This window comes from Pungitius pungitius, chromosome 10 (genome assembly GCF_949316345.1).
Source record: "Pungitius pungitius chromosome 10, fPunPun2.1, whole genome shotgun sequence".
In the NCBI taxonomy this organism is placed as follows: domain Eukaryota; kingdom Metazoa; phylum Chordata; class Actinopteri; order Perciformes; family Gasterosteidae; genus Pungitius; species Pungitius pungitius.
In genome coordinates this window covers 18,361,706-18,383,537 of record NC_084909.1, presented here as the reverse complement: position 1 = coordinate 18,383,537, position 21,832 = coordinate 18,361,706, and the positions used below count along the sequence as shown (strand labels likewise).

General features: G+C 42.2%; 2 protein-coding genes across 3 annotated transcripts in view; both read left to right on the top strand.

Moving 5' to 3' along the window:
* The first annotated feature begins 269 nt into the window (after positions 1-269).
* On the top strand, positions 270-4,194 carry neurod1 (neuronal differentiation 1). Its single transcript, XM_037489464.2, has 4 exons — positions 270-389; positions 1,871-2,127; positions 2,650-2,879; positions 3,066-4,194. Exons 2-4 carry the CDS (start codon positions 1,883-1,885, stop codon positions 3,638-3,640), a joined length of 1,050 nt encoding a protein of 349 aa, XP_037345361.1. The 5' UTR covers positions 270-389; positions 1,871-1,882; the 3' UTR covers positions 3,641-4,194.
* Positions 4,195-6,539: 2,345 nt separating this feature from the next.
* Positions 6,540-21,832, top strand: part of cerkl (ceramide kinase-like) — a 22,308-nt gene continuing 7,015 nt past the window's right edge. For both annotated transcript variants that reach the window (XM_037488613.2, XM_037488614.2), the window contains exons 1-5: positions 6,540-6,889; positions 7,229-7,338; positions 12,322-12,552; positions 19,859-19,990; positions 20,785-20,848. In XM_037488613.2, the coding sequence (XP_037344510.2) occupies positions 6,714-6,889; positions 7,229-7,338; positions 12,322-12,552; positions 19,859-19,990; positions 20,785-20,848 (713 nt within the window). In that variant the 5' untranslated portion in view covers positions 6,540-6,713. The remainder of the gene's footprint in view (positions 6,890-7,228; positions 7,339-12,321; positions 12,553-19,858; positions 19,991-20,784; positions 20,849-21,832) is intronic.

Below are 21,832 nucleotides of genomic sequence, written 5' to 3'. Positions count from 1 at the left end.
CACACACCTTCTACAAAGTGCATGATGTTCGTGTGTGCGCATGCGTGGCTGCATGTGGCGACAGATGGTCAACTTTTCCTCACAAAGAGAGAGAGAGAGAGAGAGAGACTTGGCTCATACGAAAGGATTTGTCACGTGATCCCCGGGGCCGTTTAAATGAAGTTTGTACCATATGGCGCGTGCCGGGAGGGTGTGGCCTCGATATGCTAATTACCCCCTCCCGTTCGTGTGTTCGTGTGAGTGTTTGTGTGATGCGGGGTATAAATTCAGCATCCTCCCACGCACACACCTCAGACAGCTCAGCGCCGATCACGCACGGTTACGCCCGGACACGCACGTTGAGCGCGCGGGATGCGTGCGATCTGACGGACAGCGGCTTGCTACAACAGGTAGGGGTTTTCTTCTTTTAAAGATAACGCAGCACATGACACATGATAGATTCATCTGATAGTGATCTGTGCAATTTAATCTTCGGGATGATAATTCCGATTAATTATTCATGGCCTACCAAATAAATCATCCATCAAAGCTCATTTAAATCAGGAAACCATTAACACCAATTCGGTAATTCAATAACTACGCTCATTTGTAGGAAAATTGTGCAAATAAAGAATAAATGAAGATTCCTTTTTTTTAATAATTCTGATTGTTTAAAATTGTTGGTCACCTCACTTTAATTTTTCGACTCCTATTAATACATTTTTGTTCCCCTCAGCTGTTTCTTCTACCCATCAATGCAAACATTTGTTCAATTTTTTATTTAGTTAAATGGTTTTCGTCTCTTAATTCTTCTCCCACCTGTCTCACCTTCACCCCTCTGTGGAGGGGAAAAGGGACCAGTACGCAGAAAGCGGGAAAGGGTTTAAATACCCATTGTGTAATAATAGCAACTATTATTGAAAAGGATGACTTCCAGGGCCGCTAATTCTGGTACTTCTGCGGGGATTCGTTGCGTTGAAGAAATCCGTAAATCTTCTGTTCTGATTTTTTTTTTTTTTTAACGGATCATTTCATTTAATTTCGACATTCAATCAATAGATACGATCTATTAATTACACTCAACAAAGCTGCAGATTTGAGCATTTCATCAACAACTAAACTGTAGACGGTTGGATATTATATTTAATTTTCCCAAATCCCAAACTAAAGGTCCCATATTTTTATAAAAATTTAGGCCGTCCGAGTCAAATGTGTGATTTTAAGTATAGGAAATACAATCGACATAATCGTCGGGGAATTCATTAAATTTCAACAACGTTTCCCACTTCTTCAGGTTTACTTCTTCACCCTCAAGGCCTCTGGTGATTTCTCCGTAACTGCGATGTTCACGTTCACTGCATCTATCGGAGATGCGCGGCCACACTGATGTATCTCACTGGATCGGATTTTGTTGTCTAAAACAAAAAGATCTAAAGTAGCATACGTTAGAAGTCAAATAAATAGAATTCCCGCGTAAACTACGTGTACGTAAATTAAAACAAATCTTCGACGTCGGATTCCATGGAAATAAATATTCATCATTAAATAAACGTATCAATGCAGTAATTATCTGATAAATCACCAAAAACAAGATATCGATATATTGTAAGGTTAAATCCATCGAAACTTAAATCAGAAGAAGCCCCAAAAATCATATAATTAAACCGCCTATAGGATGTATTTTAAAATAATCATATCTAAAAGTTGGAATAACTAGCAAATGAGAAGACAATTTATTATTTTGTCAGAATTTTTTTAAAAGCTCAATAAAAGTGGAACACGTTGTAAACCAGGCCTCTGATGGGCTTTTTAATGATTTCATTTTAATCGGATTTCTTCTACATACATTAATTGTGCTGAAGGGTTGTTTATTTGTTTTTCTCTCAAACAGAGAACCAGCATCATGACCCGGTCAGTGCAAGAGGAGCAAGAGTCAGTGGAGTCAGAGCAGACGCAGGAGCTCCACAGCCCCATAGAAGGAGGAGGAGAAGAGGGAGGCGAAGAAGAGGAGGAGGACAGCCCCCACCACCTCGAGGAGGATGAGGAGGACGACGATGAGGAGGAGGAAGAGGAGGACGATGACGGCGAGAACAAGCCCAAGAGGCGAGGTCCGAAGAAGAAGAAGATGACGAAGGCCCGTATTCAGAGGTGAAGCATATTGATGTGAACTTTCAGCCGTGTTAAGGGTGGCGCTAAAAGAAATGTCACACGGTAGTAAAATGTGCAGGGCTCATCCTCTGAGGAGCAGGACTGTGAAAAGTAGATCTGATGGAAATCTGACCCGCATACCGTAAAAAATGTATTTACCGTAAAAGGCGGAAAAATCAGTATTATTTGATGAAAATACCAAATAATATCCATCAAATGTGATCAGAACAATCGTTGAATGAAGTAGATCAGACCAGTATTTCACTACCCAGAAGCCTCAGCACCTGCTCAAAGCTCTAATTATACAAAATCTGTAATGAGTCGTAATGTTTAATGCAAAAATGGATCTGAACTAAACAGAAACTAATTAATCAGTGGATTGGTGTTCTGATCAAACTCTGATCAACATATTCATCCCTTTTGGCTTAAAGTCTATGATGACCTGATGTTACCAGCAGCAGACCGGCTTTACATTTCCATTGTTAAACAAAAACATAAATGAATGGCTCTGTGTTTCTGCAGGTTTAAGGTCCGTCGGATGAAAGCTAACGCCCGCGAGAGGAACCGCATGCACGGGCTGAACGACGCTCTGGAATGCCTGCGCAAAATCGTCCCCTGCTACTCCAAAACCCAGAAACTGTCCAAGATCGAGACGCTCCGCCTCGCCAAGAACTACATCTGGGCCCTGAGCGAGGTCCTGCGCTCCGGCAAGGCGCCCGACGTCATGAGCTTTGTCCAGGCACTCTGCAAAGGTCAGTGTCAGCTTACAGCAACACGTTGACCAGAACCGCAGAGTCAGCGCGGGGCCCGGCGCTGTGGTTGGATCGATTTAAAATGATGGGAAACAATATGGCCATATTGGGAGCGCCATAGTGTAGTGTCTAATGCCCCGTGAGGCCTTTATTCATCACCATTGACCAGTGTCTCTCTGATCCCAGGTCTGTCTCAGCCGACCACTAACTTGGTGGCGGGCTGCCTGCAGCTGAATCCTCGAACCTTCCTGCCGGAGCAGACGCCCGACCTGCCGGTCCACCTGCCCCCCGCCGGCGCCGCCACCTACCCCGGACACTACTCGTACCAGAGCCCCGGGCTGACGGCCGGCCTGCCCAGCCCGCCCTACGGCACCATGGAGCCGTCCCACATCTTCCACCAGGTCAAAGGTCAGCCCTACGGCCCGCTGGAGCCCTTCTTCGACGGGGTCCTGGTGTCGGACGGCCAGGCGTTCGACCCGCCGCTCAGCCCGCCGCTCAGCATCAACGGGAACTTCTCGTCGTTCAAGCACGAGGCCGCGGCCCCGGCCGCCGACTACGACAAGAGCTTCTCCTTCAGCGTGCACTACGGAGGAGCCGGAGGAGCAGGAGGAGCCGGAGGGCACCCGGCCATCTACGGCGGCGGGGGGTCCAACCCGCGGTGCGGCGAGCTCCCGGTGGACGCGCTGATGGGCTTTGACGGACACACGCACCACGAGCGGATGATGAACGCCCAGCTGAACGCCATCTTCCACGACTCCTGAAGGAGGAGGACGAGGGACCGAGAGACTGAGGAGGACGGAGGACAGTTACATAGAGGGACAGACGGTCCGGTGTGTGTCTGTCGTTTCATAGGCGTCTTTCTTTCCGTCTTTCTTCCCGTCTGCTCTGCGACTCCTGTTCAACGAGGGCGACGACGCCGCCGTCACATCGACGACGTAGCCTCCCTCAACCGGCAGGAGAGGCCCTCTGAATGTCTCGTTATCCATATTATCACTTTGAAATAATCAAGAATCAATGAGCAATAATCTGGAGGAAACTATGCAATTTTGTTCCAAGCTGAGCGACGCTCAGTTGATGATTCCAAATGTTGAAAGAATAAAGATTTCTCTATTTTTGGGTGTGTAAGGCGGCTTTCAGCCGGGGTCTGGGCCGGTGTCGGGGCCCAAATGTTCATGTTGTCCATGTGGTTTTTCACCTTTTGCTTTTTATAACGTTCCTGTAGCGTTCTGTTAACTTTTCATGTGACTCTTGTTCATATTTTATAAGATAGATGTTTATAAAGGCCTTTCATTAAAAGGAATTCCGTGTGATTCAACTGAGACTCTGTTCATCCGCAGCAACACATCCCCGAGGGGTCCGGGCCGCTTCCTTGTGGTGGTAAACGGTTCCTTCGGGTTGGTCCATTCCCCTTTGGGTTGGTCCATTCCCCTTTGGGTTGATCCGTTCCCCTTCGGGACACTTTGGTCGAGTTCAACGCCGTTAAAAATGTTTGAACCACATTTATAAAAAAGAAAAAGATTGCAGCAGGTGATTATTGATGAACCTTTTATCTCCAGTTTTGGTCTGAAGTAATACTGGACTCCACATTTTCAACGGCCTAATCAATCAGATGGATTTCTGATTAGTGGATTGGTCCAGGAACAATGAATGTAAGTATTACATAGTTGTAATAATAATAATTATAATAATAAACTATATATTGGAGAAACTACAATTGTTGACAAGTTTAATGTGTAATTGTAAAATCGACTAATTATTTGAATAGCTTTTCAAACAAATTTAAAGTGTTAAAGTGAATATTCTGGCTTTCAAACTGTTGGTCAGAATAGATATAATTAATCCTGAAAATGATCAGCAGATAAAATTATGATTATAATTAATTATCATTACAACCTCCCACATCTCAATCTGCCATCAGATGATCCACTATAAACAGTGGGTAGCTTATTTTATTATTTCAGAGAACCAGCTAACAAACTTGCCGATGGCCCTCATAGTAAATGAGATTAGTTGTCCAACACATGGAGGTCCTTTTAATTTTCCACGTGACTACAGTGTTCTTTAAGTGGGTCTTAAATTCAGATTTTCAATAAACACATGAGGAGAGAACACATATTTCCTTACAGAGAAAACCCTGTTAACAGGTTAACTACATTATCTCACACAAGGACAAAACCAGGATCGGTGAGTGTGTGTGTGTGTGTGTGTGTGTGTGTGAGTGTGCGTGTGTGTGTGTGTGTACGAAAGGCACAGATGTTCATTCTGCAGGCGAGATTTTAATTTATGAAAATGATCTTGTTTATGCATGAGAGCTCTGCTACAAACCATGTCCTGCTGTGTGTAGGTGTGTGTGTGTGTGTGTGTCTGTCAACTGGGACAATATGGTGGCCATATCCAACCATTTAGCCTCCCTCTTAAATGGAATAATAGGGACAGAAAGTCAGACGGCAGTAGTCTCATCCAGAAATTATTCTGAGTCCTGTGAGATTTTTGGAAAAAAACAAACAAAGTTGTCTGGTACCAATGCTGATAAAATATGCTTTAAATCTACCAACAAACAATGTACAGATAGATATAGGGATCAGTTGTTCCTATTGTTTTTTCAGAAAAGCTTGTAATAAAACATCATGCATATTGCTTTTAGCTTTACTAGCAGTATGATCAGTATCAATCGTAGCATCAGCAGTACTCTTTGTAACAGAGGTTTTGTGTTTCAGTCCGTTGGCTGATCATAACACTGATTAATGCAGCTTAAATCCAGCCATCTGCCATCTACGCGCGCACACACACACACACACATAAGATGGCTACTCGATTGCTTAGCCCACAGCAAGGAAACACCATGCGCTCTAAATGGTTGGTTTGTGGCAATTAAAATCATAAAGAGAGAAGAGTGTATACAGTACAGTAGACTTAAATGGTAAAAATGGTTGTGTGTATTTTGGAACTTTTATATACAATGAGTTATGCGCTGCTCTTTATTGGAGTTATGGGAAAATTAACCAGTCATGCATATGACAACTCATTTGTTCAGTTGTCCACTGGACACATACTCAACGGCCTCCAAAGGCTTTGGCCTTTTTGGCCATAAAATATGGTGGCTTTAAAGTGCAAATCACAACGGCAAATAGGAAAACCTTTCATCAAATCATAAAACCCAACAGCAAATAGGAAAACACTCCTGTCCAATCAGAAGGGTCCATCCTCTGCTAGATAGGCCCTACCATCTCCGTAAGAAGTTCATCTCGTGGTGTTTTATGATTTGTTGAAATGTTTTACTATTTGCCGTTGTGATTAGCACTTCAGGGCCACCGCATGAATATCACCTCAGACGCTTGTTGATCAAACTGACAACCCGACTACCAGCCGCCCAACTTTTACCAGCTGCACCATTGGTAGAACATGTAGCCTACATACACGTGACCTTATCAATAATTATACTCTACAATACTATACTCACTATAAGCATCATATAAAGTAGCATACATTTGAAATGGTCAAGTAGAGTAGAACCACAAGTCGGCCCGTTGAAAAATAGTGTAACTATAAAATGCCCACAACTGCAAACACCGGGACACAATCACTTATCCTCACAGTGTGCGCGCTCCCGCGGGATAAACAAGGAAGCGCGCGCGTCTATTAGACACCGGATCTCCCGCGTGACAGAAATCTCTGGTAAACCTGCTCAGCGTTTCCATAGCGACGGTACCCCGGAAATACAACACAACCGATCAGTGGCGATAAGCTTACCGTTTTCTTATCTGCCACCGTGTTTATCAAAGAGGAACAAAAGCGTGGGAGCGTTTTTTTCGTTCGTCGGTTAAACCGGTAACGATGTCGGAGCCCGAAGAGGAGTTCGAGGAAGAGCAGAGGGACAGCGCGAAGACGAAGAAGAAAGAAAAACGAAGCGCGAGGAAAAAGAAGAAGAAGAAGAAGGAGGAGGAGGAGGAGAAGGGGAAGCGGGAGGAAGAGCAGGTGGAGGAAGAAGGGGAGGGGGAAGAGGAGCAGAGGTGAGTGTTTGTTCTCAAGGTTCCTTCAGATTCTGGTTCCACTCTGAAGACAGAGCTCTGCGTTTTCTTCACACAATAAACTGATGAGTCAGAAGAAATTAATCATTATCATTAGTACTACGTATTATCCAACTCTTTCAATGTAAAAGCCCCACAGTCTGAACTTTACCAAAATAAATCTAAAACAATGAATCCTTGGAGTAAGAAGTATTAACTTCACTGACTTATTGACAATGTGTAAGCAACACAATTTAGACATATTTAGACTTAGAATATTAGTCTTGTTTCTAATAAAAATAATAATAATAATGTAATAATTGTGTTTTCTGTGTGTGTCAGTGATTGTGTTGTCCTCCGTGGCATCTTCAAACTGGGCAAGAAGAGTCACGATGTCCTGCTCACCCAAACCAGGCTGACGTGGATGCCCATCATCCCGGAGATCCCCACAGGTCAGTTACCACGGTCACAGTGGTCCTGTTGATGTGTGTGTGCGTTCTGTCAACAGTATTAATTGGGTTATGAGGTTGTTGGTGTTACATCCTTTTGTCACAGTGAGGGTTCATTTTCTAAATAAAATGTTCTTTTGTTGCTAAAACTGGATTTGTCCTCCTGTCTCACGGGCCCAGACATCCTCGATACACTTTGTGGCTTTTTTCAGCTGAAGGATCTCAAAGCACAGCTGCTTCTGAACATGTTTTGCCACGTTCATGAACTTTCATTTCACTTGGCTCTCTTAGAGATTAAACAGAATGTACAGATTTAATATTTTTTTTATCAGAGTTCACATCTTTTAGTTTAAATCCATTCAAAGAGTTCTATTCTTGTTCACGGAAAGAAAGAAGACGGTGAGGCAGGATTTAGTTATAAACATTATTTTCTTCACTCCACTAGCTGATGTTTTGTCAGACTAGAAGCTCAACATGAGTTACAATTCATTTAATATACAATGTATTCAACTATTTAATGAATAACCGTACAACCAAATGAGACTCCTCGGTTTTACAACAATAGATGTTGAGTCAGGACATTTCCTGAATGGATAGCACTTTCTGTAATAGAACACTAACACATTTGTTCAATAACAGGTTAAAAGGAGCAGATGTTAATCTGCAATATATGTCAACTTCTGGTGCAGACAGGAAGTTAAAAGGCCAAAGGAATGGAGCCAAAGCCCATTCTTCAAACTGAAACACAAAAAGGCAATTTTGGGGTTTAAAATTTAAGATGAAGTGTCAAATTCAGCTGAGAGAGGATGAGTATACACAAGTATTTTTTTTATTCGTTCTATCTCAATTCCTTCTATGGGCTGATTTCGGGTAAAGGCACCTTTGCAGGACCACCACAGTCCTCTGTTGGTCTCATACAGCTCGGATCACAGCATGAGATGCCTTCTCCTGTGATTATAGGAAATGGCAGAAGCTTGATATCAAGCCAGCTACATCTGCAGCTTTCCTAAGACTAAGCACAACAAAAACGCTCCCTTTTGAAAGACACATCTTTAGGTTTTAATGTACAGCATTTAGTGCAGGACTTGGTTCTTGTATAAAAAAATATACACAGTATTTTTAAAGAATGATCTTCAGAAATGTGGATACAGTGACTGAGTGAGTGAAGAAAAATAATAGAACAGCGAGAGCAGGCTTGTATGCTCAGAACAGGACATCACTTTACTGCAATACAGCCTTTAAAACCAGTAAAAGACAACATGTGATATTCCAATATCCACCATGTAAGATGATAATCTCGTATTACGACATTGATATAATATCAATATACTGCCCCACCCTAACACATGCTGGTATAGTCACCTTGTGGCCACATTTTGGTTATATTTGAGTATCATTGTGGTATATTATGGTATGTCTTTTATTATTTTGCCAATATAATGTGTGATTGCTTTTAGTTGAAATCCATTCAAACAGAACTCCTTAGCAGGGAAGTGTTAAGGTGTAAATACAGTGTGTGTGTGGTTGAAGCCAATCTGTTTTGCTGTATTTCATCCAACTAAATGTCATTAAGCCCAAACTGTGTGTGTGTGTGTGTGTGTGTGTGTGTGTGTGTGTGCTGGCAGTAGTATAGAGCAGTTGGTTCGGCCCATGGGGGGTTATTAGAGTCTCTCAGTGTGAGGAGATTAACACACACTCTCACACAAACACGCATACACACTCACACTCAGTCAGCCTGTCAGCATGCTGTGTGTGTGTTGATTAGATATTTCTATAAAAATGCATCAGCTGTTGTTGTTTATTTGTGCAATTCATCTCGGTACACCCAGTCAGTCTGTCAGGACCTGAGACCCAGTATCTGCAGTTTGAATGCATTCCCGAATGGTGTAAAGCCTTCCTGGTTGAAACATCCGTTTAAAGGAGTAACAATTTTGTTGTTGAAGATCATTTGTTTTTTGATGAAAAAGAGGAGACGTTCACTAGAAACATCCACCAGGCTTAGGTTCTGTGATGTAGGCTTCTAATATATACACTCTGTTGACAAAACTAATAATACCAATTGCATCTTAAGTTAATTCACTCACCCGTTTTGTGTCAATCTTGGATGAATTCAGCACAACAGCACCTTCTCAACTGCAACAACAAAACTTTTTGAACTTGCTCAGTCATCTTCTCCATAACAACGATGGCTGAGGCTAGCGAAGTATTTGGCGTATTTAGTTAGTCTTTGAAAATGAAAGAAACCAAGTGAAATTGTTAAAGCTGGTATTCAGATTATAAACATACAATTGTTATCCAGGGCAGTTTTGTGTTGAGGACATTCAAAGAGGAATGCCACACTTTCCATTGTCAGTTAAAATGAAATCACAAAAAAAATCTGCAATCTGTTTAAAGTACCACGGTTTCCTTTGTGCGGCGCATTTAGGAAAGATCATGTCCATTAACTTCACATGGAAAATCTGCTCAATTCATATGTGGTTCATTAAAATGAACCACTTCATAATTTCACTACACACTAGAAAACAGCCACATAGATGAATTATGAATATGAATTATCAACTATCCATATGAATTAACAATATCAGAGAGCAGCAGTTTACATAATCAATGTCACCAAAACACAAGAGGAGTAATGCAGCGCTGGTGCCTCAGTGTGTGTGTGTGGGGGGGGGGGGGGGGGGGGGGGTTGTGTGTGTAAATTAGGTATCATCCATAATTACCCACCGTGAGCCACATGGCTTGGTCACCATGAAACCGGACTGCCACTGTGTGTGTGTATCTGCGTGTGGGTTGTAAGGATATGCCAATTGCACATCTTTATCTATCACTACTTTGTAAACATAACTTTTGCTTTAAGTCTGAAATTAGGAGAAGGTAAGGCCTCCAGAGAGTGAACAGAAACACGATATTGTAGCCAACATATATGTATACATATATACAGGTGTGTGTGTGTGAGAGTGTGTGTGTGTGTGTGTATGTATGTGTTTTAATGTTGATGAGGTTGGCACAGTGTGTCGGTGAGGGCATGATGGGGAACTCATCTCCATCTGCTACCTGTGACAGGCAATAGATTGTGTGTGTGTGTGTGTGTGTGTGTGTGTGTGTGTGTGTGTGTGTGTGTGTGTGTGTGTGTGTGAACCAGAGAGAGCAAAAACTCTGTGGGTTCTTTCAACTCAGATCACCGTTATCTCTATTGGGGTGGACGGACAATCTGTCTCTCTCTTTCAATTTAATTATTTATATTTCCTTTGTACTTTACTGAAATGAGTTGTGACGTACATTTCAGAAAACAATGGATACAAATGTCGACATGGAGTTATTCTAATTATCAACTGAAATAATTCATCCATCAAAATCTCTCTTTCTTGACTGAACTCTCTCAGTGTTTTGTTCTCCTATGCTGCCCCTGCTGTTGCAATTATTTTACTGTATATAAAAGTGTGCAACTCTTCCAAGTGTAGTATCCAAAACCATGAACATCTTCTTAATTTTAGATGGCACTGAGCTTACAACTTCGATCTTACACTGTACTCAAGCTACAAGGTAAGAGAGGCTGTGCTTTCATCGTTAACGCAGAGTGAGTTGATTTCCGGCTATGCAGATAAATCGGTTGGCTGTTATCAATAATGGAAGTTAATAGTTTTAAACAGTGTTGGAGGATGAAACTCAATATTTCAAAACTTGGATTGGGATAATGGCAACAGCGAAACCTTATTGAGAGTGATTGTTCTCTTCTGGTGGTTATGGTTTTGTCTAAAAGACAGTTTTTTTTTGTTTTGGATCACAACCTTGTCTCCGGCAAAGAAACAATAGTATTTCTCTGTATGTTTGCTGAATGCTGTTCCATTCTCTATTGCTCTTTAAATGATGATGGATTCTCCTTTTTTGTATCACTTGAATCTGTTCAAATGTGAGATCAACACATTGAGCAGGGGCTGAAGCCACAACAGCAGACAGACCACCGTCACACATACTGTGACCCTGACATATGGGCGCTGGCCTCTGCGGGTGGGAGAGGGGTGGGGAGGTTTGGGTTTTTTTTGGTATCTGATAACGGCAGGAGGGTATTTCACACAGAGGGGTAGTTAATCAGTTATCATCATTTATAATTTGTTGCTAATGGATCTGTTCCCTCTGAGAACCTATAAGCTGTTCATTGTGTATTTCACACTGTTGGTGTGTTTGTTTGGTTTAATTACTGTTGTCTCAGTTCATCATCTGTTCACAGGGGAGCTGCTTAATAGCTCGTTCTGTAATTTCATTTCTTTCATTCTTCACTACCTTAAGAGACTTGTTTGTACTCAACATCAATTTGTTTGTTTATTGTTCATGTTAACAACTAATTGTTAATCTTTGAAAATTCTTAACCAGATCATTTTTTAACAGCAAAATCTTAACAATAAATTAGGTAGATTCAAAAAATCAATATAATAACAAGAAATGCCTCCATTGCTGTTCATGGTCCAACAATAATCATCTGAATTCCTTTGAACTATAGCTTCATTTTAAAATAAAAAGTGAAAGTTCTATGACTGGGCTGTAAAATATAAGCGGTTTAAGATAATAAATAATAATTCAAAATCTGGATTTGAATATTTGTAATAATTACCGTGGATTAATATCTCATTGAGGAGTTTTTTTGTTCATGTACAGATGTTGGTCAACCTGCTGTGAACGCTGGGACCCACTGTAACAGGCGGACTCTGCACACTGTCTGACGTAACTGTGACTGTACTGTCTGAGCTCCTCTAACCCCCCCCCCCCCCCCCTCATGCTTATTGCTGCTGTACTGTACATTATGTAATGTGGACACAGATGAACCAGCAGCAGTATGCCTACTTAGTTTCCTGACAAAATAATGGGAAACCCTCTCTTTACAGATGTTATTAACACAATTCTTATGTAATCATCACATAGTGAAGTTAGTAAAGTTTTTTGCGTGCTGGGTTCAGGGACTGCGCGTTGACCCCACCTCTCTCCCTGCAGCTGAGGCGTGTGCGCTGCAGCCAGGCGTGTTGATGCTCCGCGACGTGTTTGCGGTGAAGGTGAAGCGGCGGCGAGCGGTGGGCCAGCAGTTGGGGGGACCCGTCCTCGGCGTGGCCCTGTTCTGCTGCCGGAGGAGGGGGAAGAGGCTGGAGGAGGAGACTCTGCACCTCCACAATGCGTCCGCAGAACACACACAAACCTGGTACACCACCCTGAAGGAGCTGCTCACAGGTAACACGTGGCCCCCAGTAGATGTTTTTACATTTTTAACAAATGAAAGAAGTGAACACTTTCTACGTCCGGGATGTGGTTTACATCCCTTTAACAGAACAGAATTGGACTCACATGCAGTCAATATCAATGAGAAAAACAAATCCAGGCCAATAGTGAGATTGTCAGCTTTTCTTTGTTATGTAACAACTACAGTGGAAACATGACTGAGTACTTCTTTGAGCATCAACAAGATGATTACACACACTGCTGTGTAATACTGTTATAATAACCCCTATTGGATGCCATTCAATGTGGCCGGGTCATTCTGGCCCCCCTCACAGGAGCTGTAGCGCTGACATCGTATTGTGCAGTTTAGCTTGGACTTACAGTTAAGTGCATCAGTGTCCTAGCTGCTGGGGTTATAATTTCACTGTTTTCCATCAGCGTGGTCATCACTCAGGTTAATGAGGCGGGTCAGGGTTTCATCAGACAGTAGGGACAATCTGCTAATCCACCAGAACAAAGAGACTCAGATTACACACACACATTCAGCACGACTCACTAAGCAAAGTGCAGTCAGCAATTGAGTCATGTTGTCTGCAAGAGAGATTAGACAAACTAACACGCATGTGTGTCCAATTCACTTTAGCTCACAACGGAAACCTTCACTGGGCCCAACGTATGTGGACGTTCATCCACATTCAACGTTGCATCTGTATGGATTTCATAATTATGATTTAGCTATCTCATGAGATCATAATTATGAAATATATATATAATATAATATATTTGTTTGATCACTAAAAAATTGTAGGTTGACTTTTCATTTATGAACATTTAGTAAACTGCCCTATTGTGCCTTTATGTAATGTAAAGGTGTCACTTAACTCATAATAAAAAAACCACAGAGAACCAGTCCTTGCAGTTAACCTATATCAGAGCATTCATTTTTTGCCCTTTATCAAACTCTCAAGCCACAGAAGGTGACTTTTTTTTCATTCTTAAAAGAATATGTAAAAAAAGCTTTAATAAACTCTACACTGCTCTGCACACAGAGAAAGTGGAGCTACAATATGTGGTCTCCAAAAAGATAGTTCTAGAAATGGGTGCAAATGGGTCTCCAACAATAACTAAATAAAAGGCAATAATGTCACAAGCTCATGCAGTTTTCTGCAATCAAATATTTGCGTGGATCGCGTGAATCCAATGCGTCAACCACCTCCTGGCAGTTTGATATTCTGGATATTGCTGCTGCTGAAGTTCCCAGACTGCGGTTTCCCAGGTGCACGGTGGTGGGCGTCGCCCGGCCAACACTGAACACACAATGGGATTGTTAGAGGGCACTTTGTATGGACCTCACAAAAAACGCTTTACATTTCTTCTCTGTCCACTGCAACAGAGACGTCACAGGCCTTCCATGGATCGCCTCAGGTCACACGCGCAACCTTTGTCTGCTCACCATGTCATCGGTGTGACACGTTATCGCCGGTCACCTGTCCGTCTGTCCTGTCCGCCCGGGCCGTCAAACCAGATTACCCCGCGAGGCCCTGCAGCCAAGTCACAACTTCCTTTAAGTGGGTCGTCTTTCGCCTCTCACTCACGCACACATGAATGGCTCACAGGTCGCGTGTCAGCTCGCGTGGTCACACCGCGCGTCAAACTGTGACGGCTTTTGTGACTTTGCACACCGCGGCGGAGGAACCTGTGTGTGTGTGTGTGTGAGGAAAGTAAACAGTCAGGCCGCTCTGGTGCAGCGCAGACATTAAGCCTATTTTCCAGCCGAGGGTCAGTGTGAAAAGCTCATTGTTGTACGAATCGTGGCGTCGCGGAGCAGGCAATCCCTCCACTGACACCGCCACCTCCGCCACTTCTTAACCCCTCAGGTCCGAAAACATTCAGCAGCACAATGGTTGGCGGTGGACGGACACTTTTCTGTTTCCAGGGAGGGGTTTGCCGCGTGAAGCAGCTGCAGAACGCCACGCGGAGAGCTGAATGGCAGTCAGAGTAACAAAAGGCCGGCAGCGATGCTGTATAGTCTGCCTCCATACATGCAGCCAGGCGGCGGGATGGATTGACTGCAGTTGTTTAACAGCACAACAGAGTGACAGGCCCGGTGGCCCCGGCGGAGCTCACGGGACGGCCAGACGCCGCTCGCCCAGGGCACCAGCGGCCGCCGGGACTCCTCCCAGATCAATTGTCTTGTCAATCTGACGTCCGCTTTCCGCTCGCTCACATAGTTCGGCTTGACAAAGTGAAACCAGTCTGGTCAACCTGGTGGTAGCGTAAGGGGCCTTAAGGTCAAAGCGACGCCATCAACACACAGTGCGGCCTGTAGGAATCTGCTTCTGTAGCATTTCATCTCAGCCATATATTTTGGTTTCTCTCTCTCTCTCTATATCTTTCAGTATTTTTAACTGAAGGCTATTGTTGATTGAGCATGTAGAAGTCCAGGGTTTTATAGTAATAGCGGTTGGGACTGATATGAGCATCATAATATATTTAGTGATGGGCAAGGGCATGGAAGAAATGTCGCCCACTAGCTCTGAATGCACGTACAGACGAGGAGTTGATGTCACCAAAGTAGTTTGTGAACACAACTGTTGAGATTTTAAATGCGCACAAGACGTAAGAAAATTCTTATTTCTAACTCTATTTTGGGTAACCCACCAATGCCGTTTCCCCGCAGGCTGTTGCCCTCACCTGAATCCCCTTTGGTACCTTCATGTATTTCTTATAAACATCAATAAGCATTAGGAAAACAGATGTTTTAATGTTAAACTGCTGTTGCATGCCCGTTATAATGTAACTGTTTCTGCTGTAACAAACTGCAGATATTAGATGCTGTAGATAAAAACATTAATGCCCCAGTAGCAGCAAATATCTATGGTTTTACATTTAATGTCCTGATCCAGGACTTCGTATCCCACAGAGTTATTCGCACATTACACCACAATAAAATGCCTGACTCATAAAGGACATTGTAAAAAAAAAAGAATATTAACTGATGCACAATTTATTATGTTATTTAGTTTTCATATGACATATAAACTGTGAAAAGCAAAAAATCTTCAATAATGCAGAAACTTTTTTTTAAACTAATAACTAATGACTAAATGATTTACTGATCAACAAATCATTTTAATAAGATTCATTTTGTAACAGAACCCCAGTAATTGGTTTCTCTGTGGGATTCACGAGTATGAAAGTGTTTGCTATTATTGCTCTGTTCTTCTAGTTTGCCTCTTTTACCAAGAAGAGACGGAATAAATAATAAGCTTTATGGCCTTGTGTGTCTCTGTTACATATTAACGGAGGCCTCCGTGAAGCCAGCAAATGTTTCCATAGAGACACGAGGAGAGAAACCTGTTCACCTTTTTTTCTCTCCTTCATATTCAAGTTTAATTAGTTTGTCAGGACACAACCTTTATTGCACAGCAGCACATAAAGAAACCTTCCTATCCACCGGACGAATATACAGCAGGTATCAAATGTCCGACCCTTTCATCCCATGTTTTATTTGCACGCTGTTTTTGCTGCATCCTGGCAACTCAGAGATTTCTACGGACCTTTCCCCCGTCCACGCATTTAAAAACATGTTTTTAAAGTGAGCGCTGTCAATAATATTTCCTTTTTTGCCAGCTGTGTGGCTCTTGGGATGGCGGTGATGGTCGAATCAGTCAGTCTAATGCTTCTGTCGAGACAGAAATATCTAAGACTGGACACACACCATGCTGTAGAAATGTGTAAAATACTGGATTACAACCAAAGACCTGGAAAACAACTGAGCCTTAAGGTGTTTCCATTCACCTGTTGTGCGGAAAACTAACCCAACCCACCAGATGGTTCCTAGTACCAAACCATTTGGAAGAGAATATAAAGAATGAAATAAAAACAATAAAAACATCTTTTCTCTCCATTTCTAATTATCCAAAAGGACATCAGACTATTCTTAAAATGTACACATTTAAACATTGAGAATTAAAGATGGAGATATTTTTTGACCAAAGTCAGAAAAACCTTTTAAAATTACCTCTAATTTTATGAGGAAAGAGCCAGATGGAAGTTCCAATCAGAGAGTAAAAAGTGGGAAATAAATACCCTTTATTGTAAATCGTGTTTTTTGATGCTGTCATAGTGCTGTCTATTCATATAAAGCCCTCACAGACTCTCACACTTCACCACTTACCAGGTGATGTTAAGTCCCTGAGGGTTCAGGGTTTAGGGGGTAGGGTGGGATCTAAAACACATAAAAGCCATGCAAAAATGCTAAACATTACACCTGTTACCAGCATTTAGCTCAAAAAGGAAAAACTGTCAAAACCTCTTAAGTGTCGGGGAGGCAACAAATGGACTCAAGTGCAACTCTAGGTTAAAAATAAAATAACTTTCGAACAACTTTGACACCCAATGCCTAGGAGCACCAAAAATAACAGACAAACCAACGATGAGACAATACACTGAGGAGCTGATGGTGATTGGACAAAGGAGGAAACAATCAGGCACAAGGCCGGCAATCACTGAGGGAGGAGGTGAAGTTACCACAGGGACACGGGAGGTGGGGAAATAACCCAAACAGTCTTCCCAAATCCCTACGGTGGAGATTATGAAACCATTTTCATCATAAGTAAGGGTCGCATTGCATGGGAGAAATACTTCAACCACAATTAATGCATCTTTTAATCATTTGTTTTCTTACCAAAGTCTTGTTTGGTTTCCCAAAGAGAAGTGTCTTCCTTTATCCAACGGTCCAAAACCTGAAATATTCACTTTACAGTCAGTAAATCTGTAATTTTTCCATTAGAGAAGCTGGAACCACAGAATGTTTATTTTACAGATGAGAAACAGATTAGTTGATGAATTCTCTCTCTTTTATTACATTTTTTTTGACAGCCAAGGACGGCAGATTCTTTCCTTCATTTTGATAGCCTTTGACCTTTTGATTGCTGTTGGTATGTCATGATAATTTAAACAAATACAACAAAAAGTGTTGAATACATTGCTGGCCCCCAGGTTAAGTCTTAAGTCAGGTAAAAACACCCTACGACTGCATCTGTCTGAGTAAACAGTGTTTCCACGTATTCGATCTCTTCTGTCCCCTGACCTTCGGTCTACTCAGATCTGTTTTTGTCAACAACATCCAGCAGCTTCCCTCCTTTGGTCCTCTCTCAAAAAACTAAACACAACTCAACCTTGACAACACTGGGATTGTTTACCATGGCAACGCTTTGGCAGCGACACGGCAACCTGCCGCTGGCCGAGGCAGGAGATGATCTGATGGATACTTGATCTCTTCGCATGTACCTGTCCGTCTGCCTTTCTTCTTAGAAACATATCAACAAATGAAATGACCTAATTTCCCTATGAGACTGTGTGTGGGGGGATGGGGGGGGGGGCATCAGTCGTGCAACAATCACTTAGAGACAGAGAGATAGACCCCGTTTCGATCCATAGTTTCTTTAGTGGCATAACAGTGATTCTGACACAATTTTAAATATTTTTTTGGTCCATATTGACATTTTGGCTATTTTGCACCATGTGTGCACCGTGGCTCTGTGTCTACATTTGACTGAGTTGTGACGCACAGGAGTGTGAATTTTGAGGCTAAATGGAGCAATCAAGCGCTTAGTATTTGAAAGTACCGTAAGAGCCTCCATGAGGTGTGTGTCCAAGCAGCGACACACCTAACGTCAATATTTGGACCCATTATTTTGGATTCATCTTGGTAACTAGGTTGGTGAGTTATTTTTGGTGGTTAGAGACCAGATTGTCCACCATGGAGACACTTTTCAGTGTCCTTTCTATCTCTCAGGTCTACGTTAATCCATCACATCCACTCAGACAACAGGCTCACAGTCAACAGTAAATACAAACAACAAACGCTGTATCTGTGCTCGGCCCTTTTTGCCTGATCTTCATTGTTCTTTAAATACGGAGGAAATGTAAACAGTAATATTCATAAAAGGCTCCTGATGCTGCCTTGGAACCCCACCCAAGCTGGGTAGTGAGACAGCGTCCCAGGTGTCATTACCATTATGGCTCCCAGTATCATCCTGCAAGTGCCTTTTATCATTCTCAAAGATGGGACACTTGAAATACTAAGTTCTCTAAATGCTGTAGTGGATTTCTGTTGGTAATGTTCGGCTTGGTCTCCATGTTTTTTTGGGGGGGGAAAGGGTACCTCAAAGTAGTAATGGATGGGATCCAGTAGAGAGCCGGGGGGGTGCACTGTGTATATGTGTGTGGGGTCATTACCAGGGTGAGGTCACAGCCTTCTGGGAACAGATTATAGTAATGATCTAGATAATGGAGCCGGTGTGTGCGTGTGTATTGATCTGTGCTGGTCTCTGGGGATTTATAAGGCGGCCTTTGAATCTGCCTAATGATGAGCTGTAAGGGGTGTGTGATTGTGACTGCAATTTGGAGATGAAACCATTTATTGCGCACACGCGTTGTCTATCAGTGTTGGGGATACGATGTGGTAAATATATTTTGCATCAACCAGGCCTCTGCAACGTGTGCAGGTCTACTCCTCTTAAGCACACACTACAAAAAGACAAAGCAACAGGCCAACGCCTCAAGCTAATATGTTTCACAGCTATATAATGAGGCAACAAATGCTCACATTTGACAAGCTACACATTTTTACACATCGAGAGGGACATCTTTGTGCCACCGGCCTTATGAGGTTGTATTGCGACACTTTTTTAAAGCTATATGCTGACATCAGCATGCTCACACAATGGTAGCATACAGATTTTTAGCCGGTATATGACATTCTCCATCTTAATTCCTAATAAATGAATCTTAATAAAGTATTGATATTACATTAAAAACAATGATTAATATTGCTATTTGGAATGTGGTAATTAAACAATTTAAAAGTAATAACCATGAGAACAGACAGTGATATCTGTGGTGTCATGTTTCCTGCATCCACCTTCTTATATAACATCGACACATCAGTGTGTTGGTCACATAAAACATCTGTGTGTTTAAGGAGATGTTTTTCAAAGCAACATAAATAGATATTGGAGAGGGAATTATGAGCGGTTTAACTTTGTGACAACATTGAGTACATTGTATAAATTAATTATACCAGGAGTTTTTATCAATACAAATACAATAATGTATTTCCTAATCATTTGAATTATTAAATAAAATGGATGTTGCTACACTGCATTAACGGTTATTTATTAGCACCATTTGATATCGCAATGAACGTTGTGAATGCAATAATCCAATCGTTACTTGACTACTGTAAAATATTGCATTTTGTAAATGTGTGTATGCGTGTTTCCGTATGTGTGTGTGTGTGTGTGTGCAGAGTCCAGCAGTCGTCCAAAGTATCTAAAGGTGTTCATCAACCCCAGCAGCCACAAGAAGGAGGCCGTCCACATCTACAGAGAACATGTGGCTCCGCTCTTCAGGATGGCCGATGTCCGCACTGACATCACTGGTCAGTCCGACCACTTTTTTGTTTTCATTCATCTGAAAATAAGACTTATTATTAGACTTATTATTATTATTGTACCTCAAACTGGCCAGAATTAGTAAAATAATGTGCATATGCAGCAGAGTTGTCCTTAATATTTTTACTGTCCCTCCTTCTATATTGATATTAGAGACAACGTCCAATCTGTGTGTATGTGTGTGTGTGTGTGTGTGTGCGTGTGTGTGTGTGTGTATGTAGAGTAGGTCCAAAGGTCAGAGTTAATAGCAGTATCTCGTCGCTTGGTAACCTGATACAGGGGGGTGAGCTTAGTCCATCTGTTGTGACAGTGAGGCAACCTGCTCCTCTACTAGTCTCCTTGTCTCCTCTTCTCTCCTTTCTCCTTTATTCTCCTTGGTTGCTTTCTCTCCTCTCCTAAGTTATTTCCATCTTTGTCTCCACTTTCCTCCCTTTTTAAAAAATCTATTTATCTCTCTATTGCCTCCTCCTTATTTCTTCTCTCCTCTTTTCATCCTGGTCCTCTCCTTCTCCCCATACTTGCTCTTTGCCAATAGAGTGTCCTCCTTTCTCCGCTCCTTCTCATATCATCTCCACTTCTCCTCTGAGCAGATGGTGTGATATCCGTTGTCCCACTTTTTTTTGGCAGCCTTCAAACACATGAGTGTGTACCAGTGACCACACACATACATGAACACTATGGACAGAGGTCCAGCTCAATGTCTCTCCATCTGTTCCCCCCCTCTCCTCCTCCTCTCCTCCTCTCTCTCTCTCTCTCTCTCCGTCTGTCTGTCTCTCTCCAGTGACAGAACGGAAAGGTCATGCTCTCTCAGTGATGAAGGAATGCAAGCTGGATGAATATGATGGGTTAGTTTTCTGTTTCTCTCCTGTGATTTAAATTGAATACATGGTGTGCAAGAGATTTGATCATTACTTTTTGTATTGTCAAACAATACATCACACTTCAACGATGCAAGGGAAAATACTTCAGGAAGACAAAGCTGTGTTTAATAGAGTAAATAAACTTGTACCTCAGATAATGGCTTTGTCTGAGGTTGATATATATTTTAAATTTATATTAAGCTTAAGTTGTAAAATGAAGCAGCGTTCACATTTAAGCGTCACATTATACAATCAAAATGTGACATCACCCCACATACAAGTGCACTAGATAATTAAACCGTGGTTCACGGTCAGAGGAGGACCAAAACCCACTGAGCCAGACTGATTACGCACACAAACACACACTAACACACGCAGACAGGTGAGGTCAAACTTGGACTGCTCCCTTATTAAAATAAAAGACCAAGAATATGAGACAATAACTACAAATATACTAAATAACTGATCAAACCCTTAACTTCAATATCTATATGGTCCCTGTCTGTGTGTGTGTGTGTGTGTGTGTGTGTGTGTGTGTGTGTGTGTGTGTGTGTGTGTGTGTGTGTGTGTGTGTGTGTGTGTGTGTGTGTGTGTGTGCAAGCAGCTTTTGTGCTCAGCCCTCATAAGGCTTAACGTGCTTATAGCAGATTAGCTCAGCGTTGCTAAGTTAGCTGCTGCTGTGTGTGTGTGTGTGTGTGTGTGTGTGTGTGTGTGTTTGGCTGCTCTGGTCAGGATTTGGTTGAAACCTACATTTGCCAATTAGGCTGGCTGTCACCGTGGCGACCGGAGCTTCAGGTAATCCCATACACAGGAGGAGGGGGCGGAGGCAGAGTTTGTTTACTTCACATTTACTGGAAACACAAACTCTAAAGATGAGCCTTCTCACTTTTTACTGAGCTTCTAAAAATATAGATAAATCAGTGAGAAAAATTAAGAAATTATTATTGTCTCTTAACACTTCCACTTCAA

Bases quoted from the DNA above. Each gene is read 5' to 3' on its own strand.
- neurod1 (XM_037489464.2), top strand. From the start codon at position 1,883: ATGACCCGGTCAGTGCAAGAGGAGCAAGAGTCAGTGGAGTCAGAGCAG. The intron at 2,128-2,649 runs GTGAAGCATATT...GTGTTTCTGCAG, and splicing joins ACGAAGGCCCGTATTCAGAG to GTTTAAGGTCCGTCGGATGA. The intron at 2,880-3,065 runs GTCAGTGTCAGC...CTCTGATCCCAG, and splicing joins TGTCCAGGCACTCTGCAAAG to GTCTGTCTCAGCCGACCACT.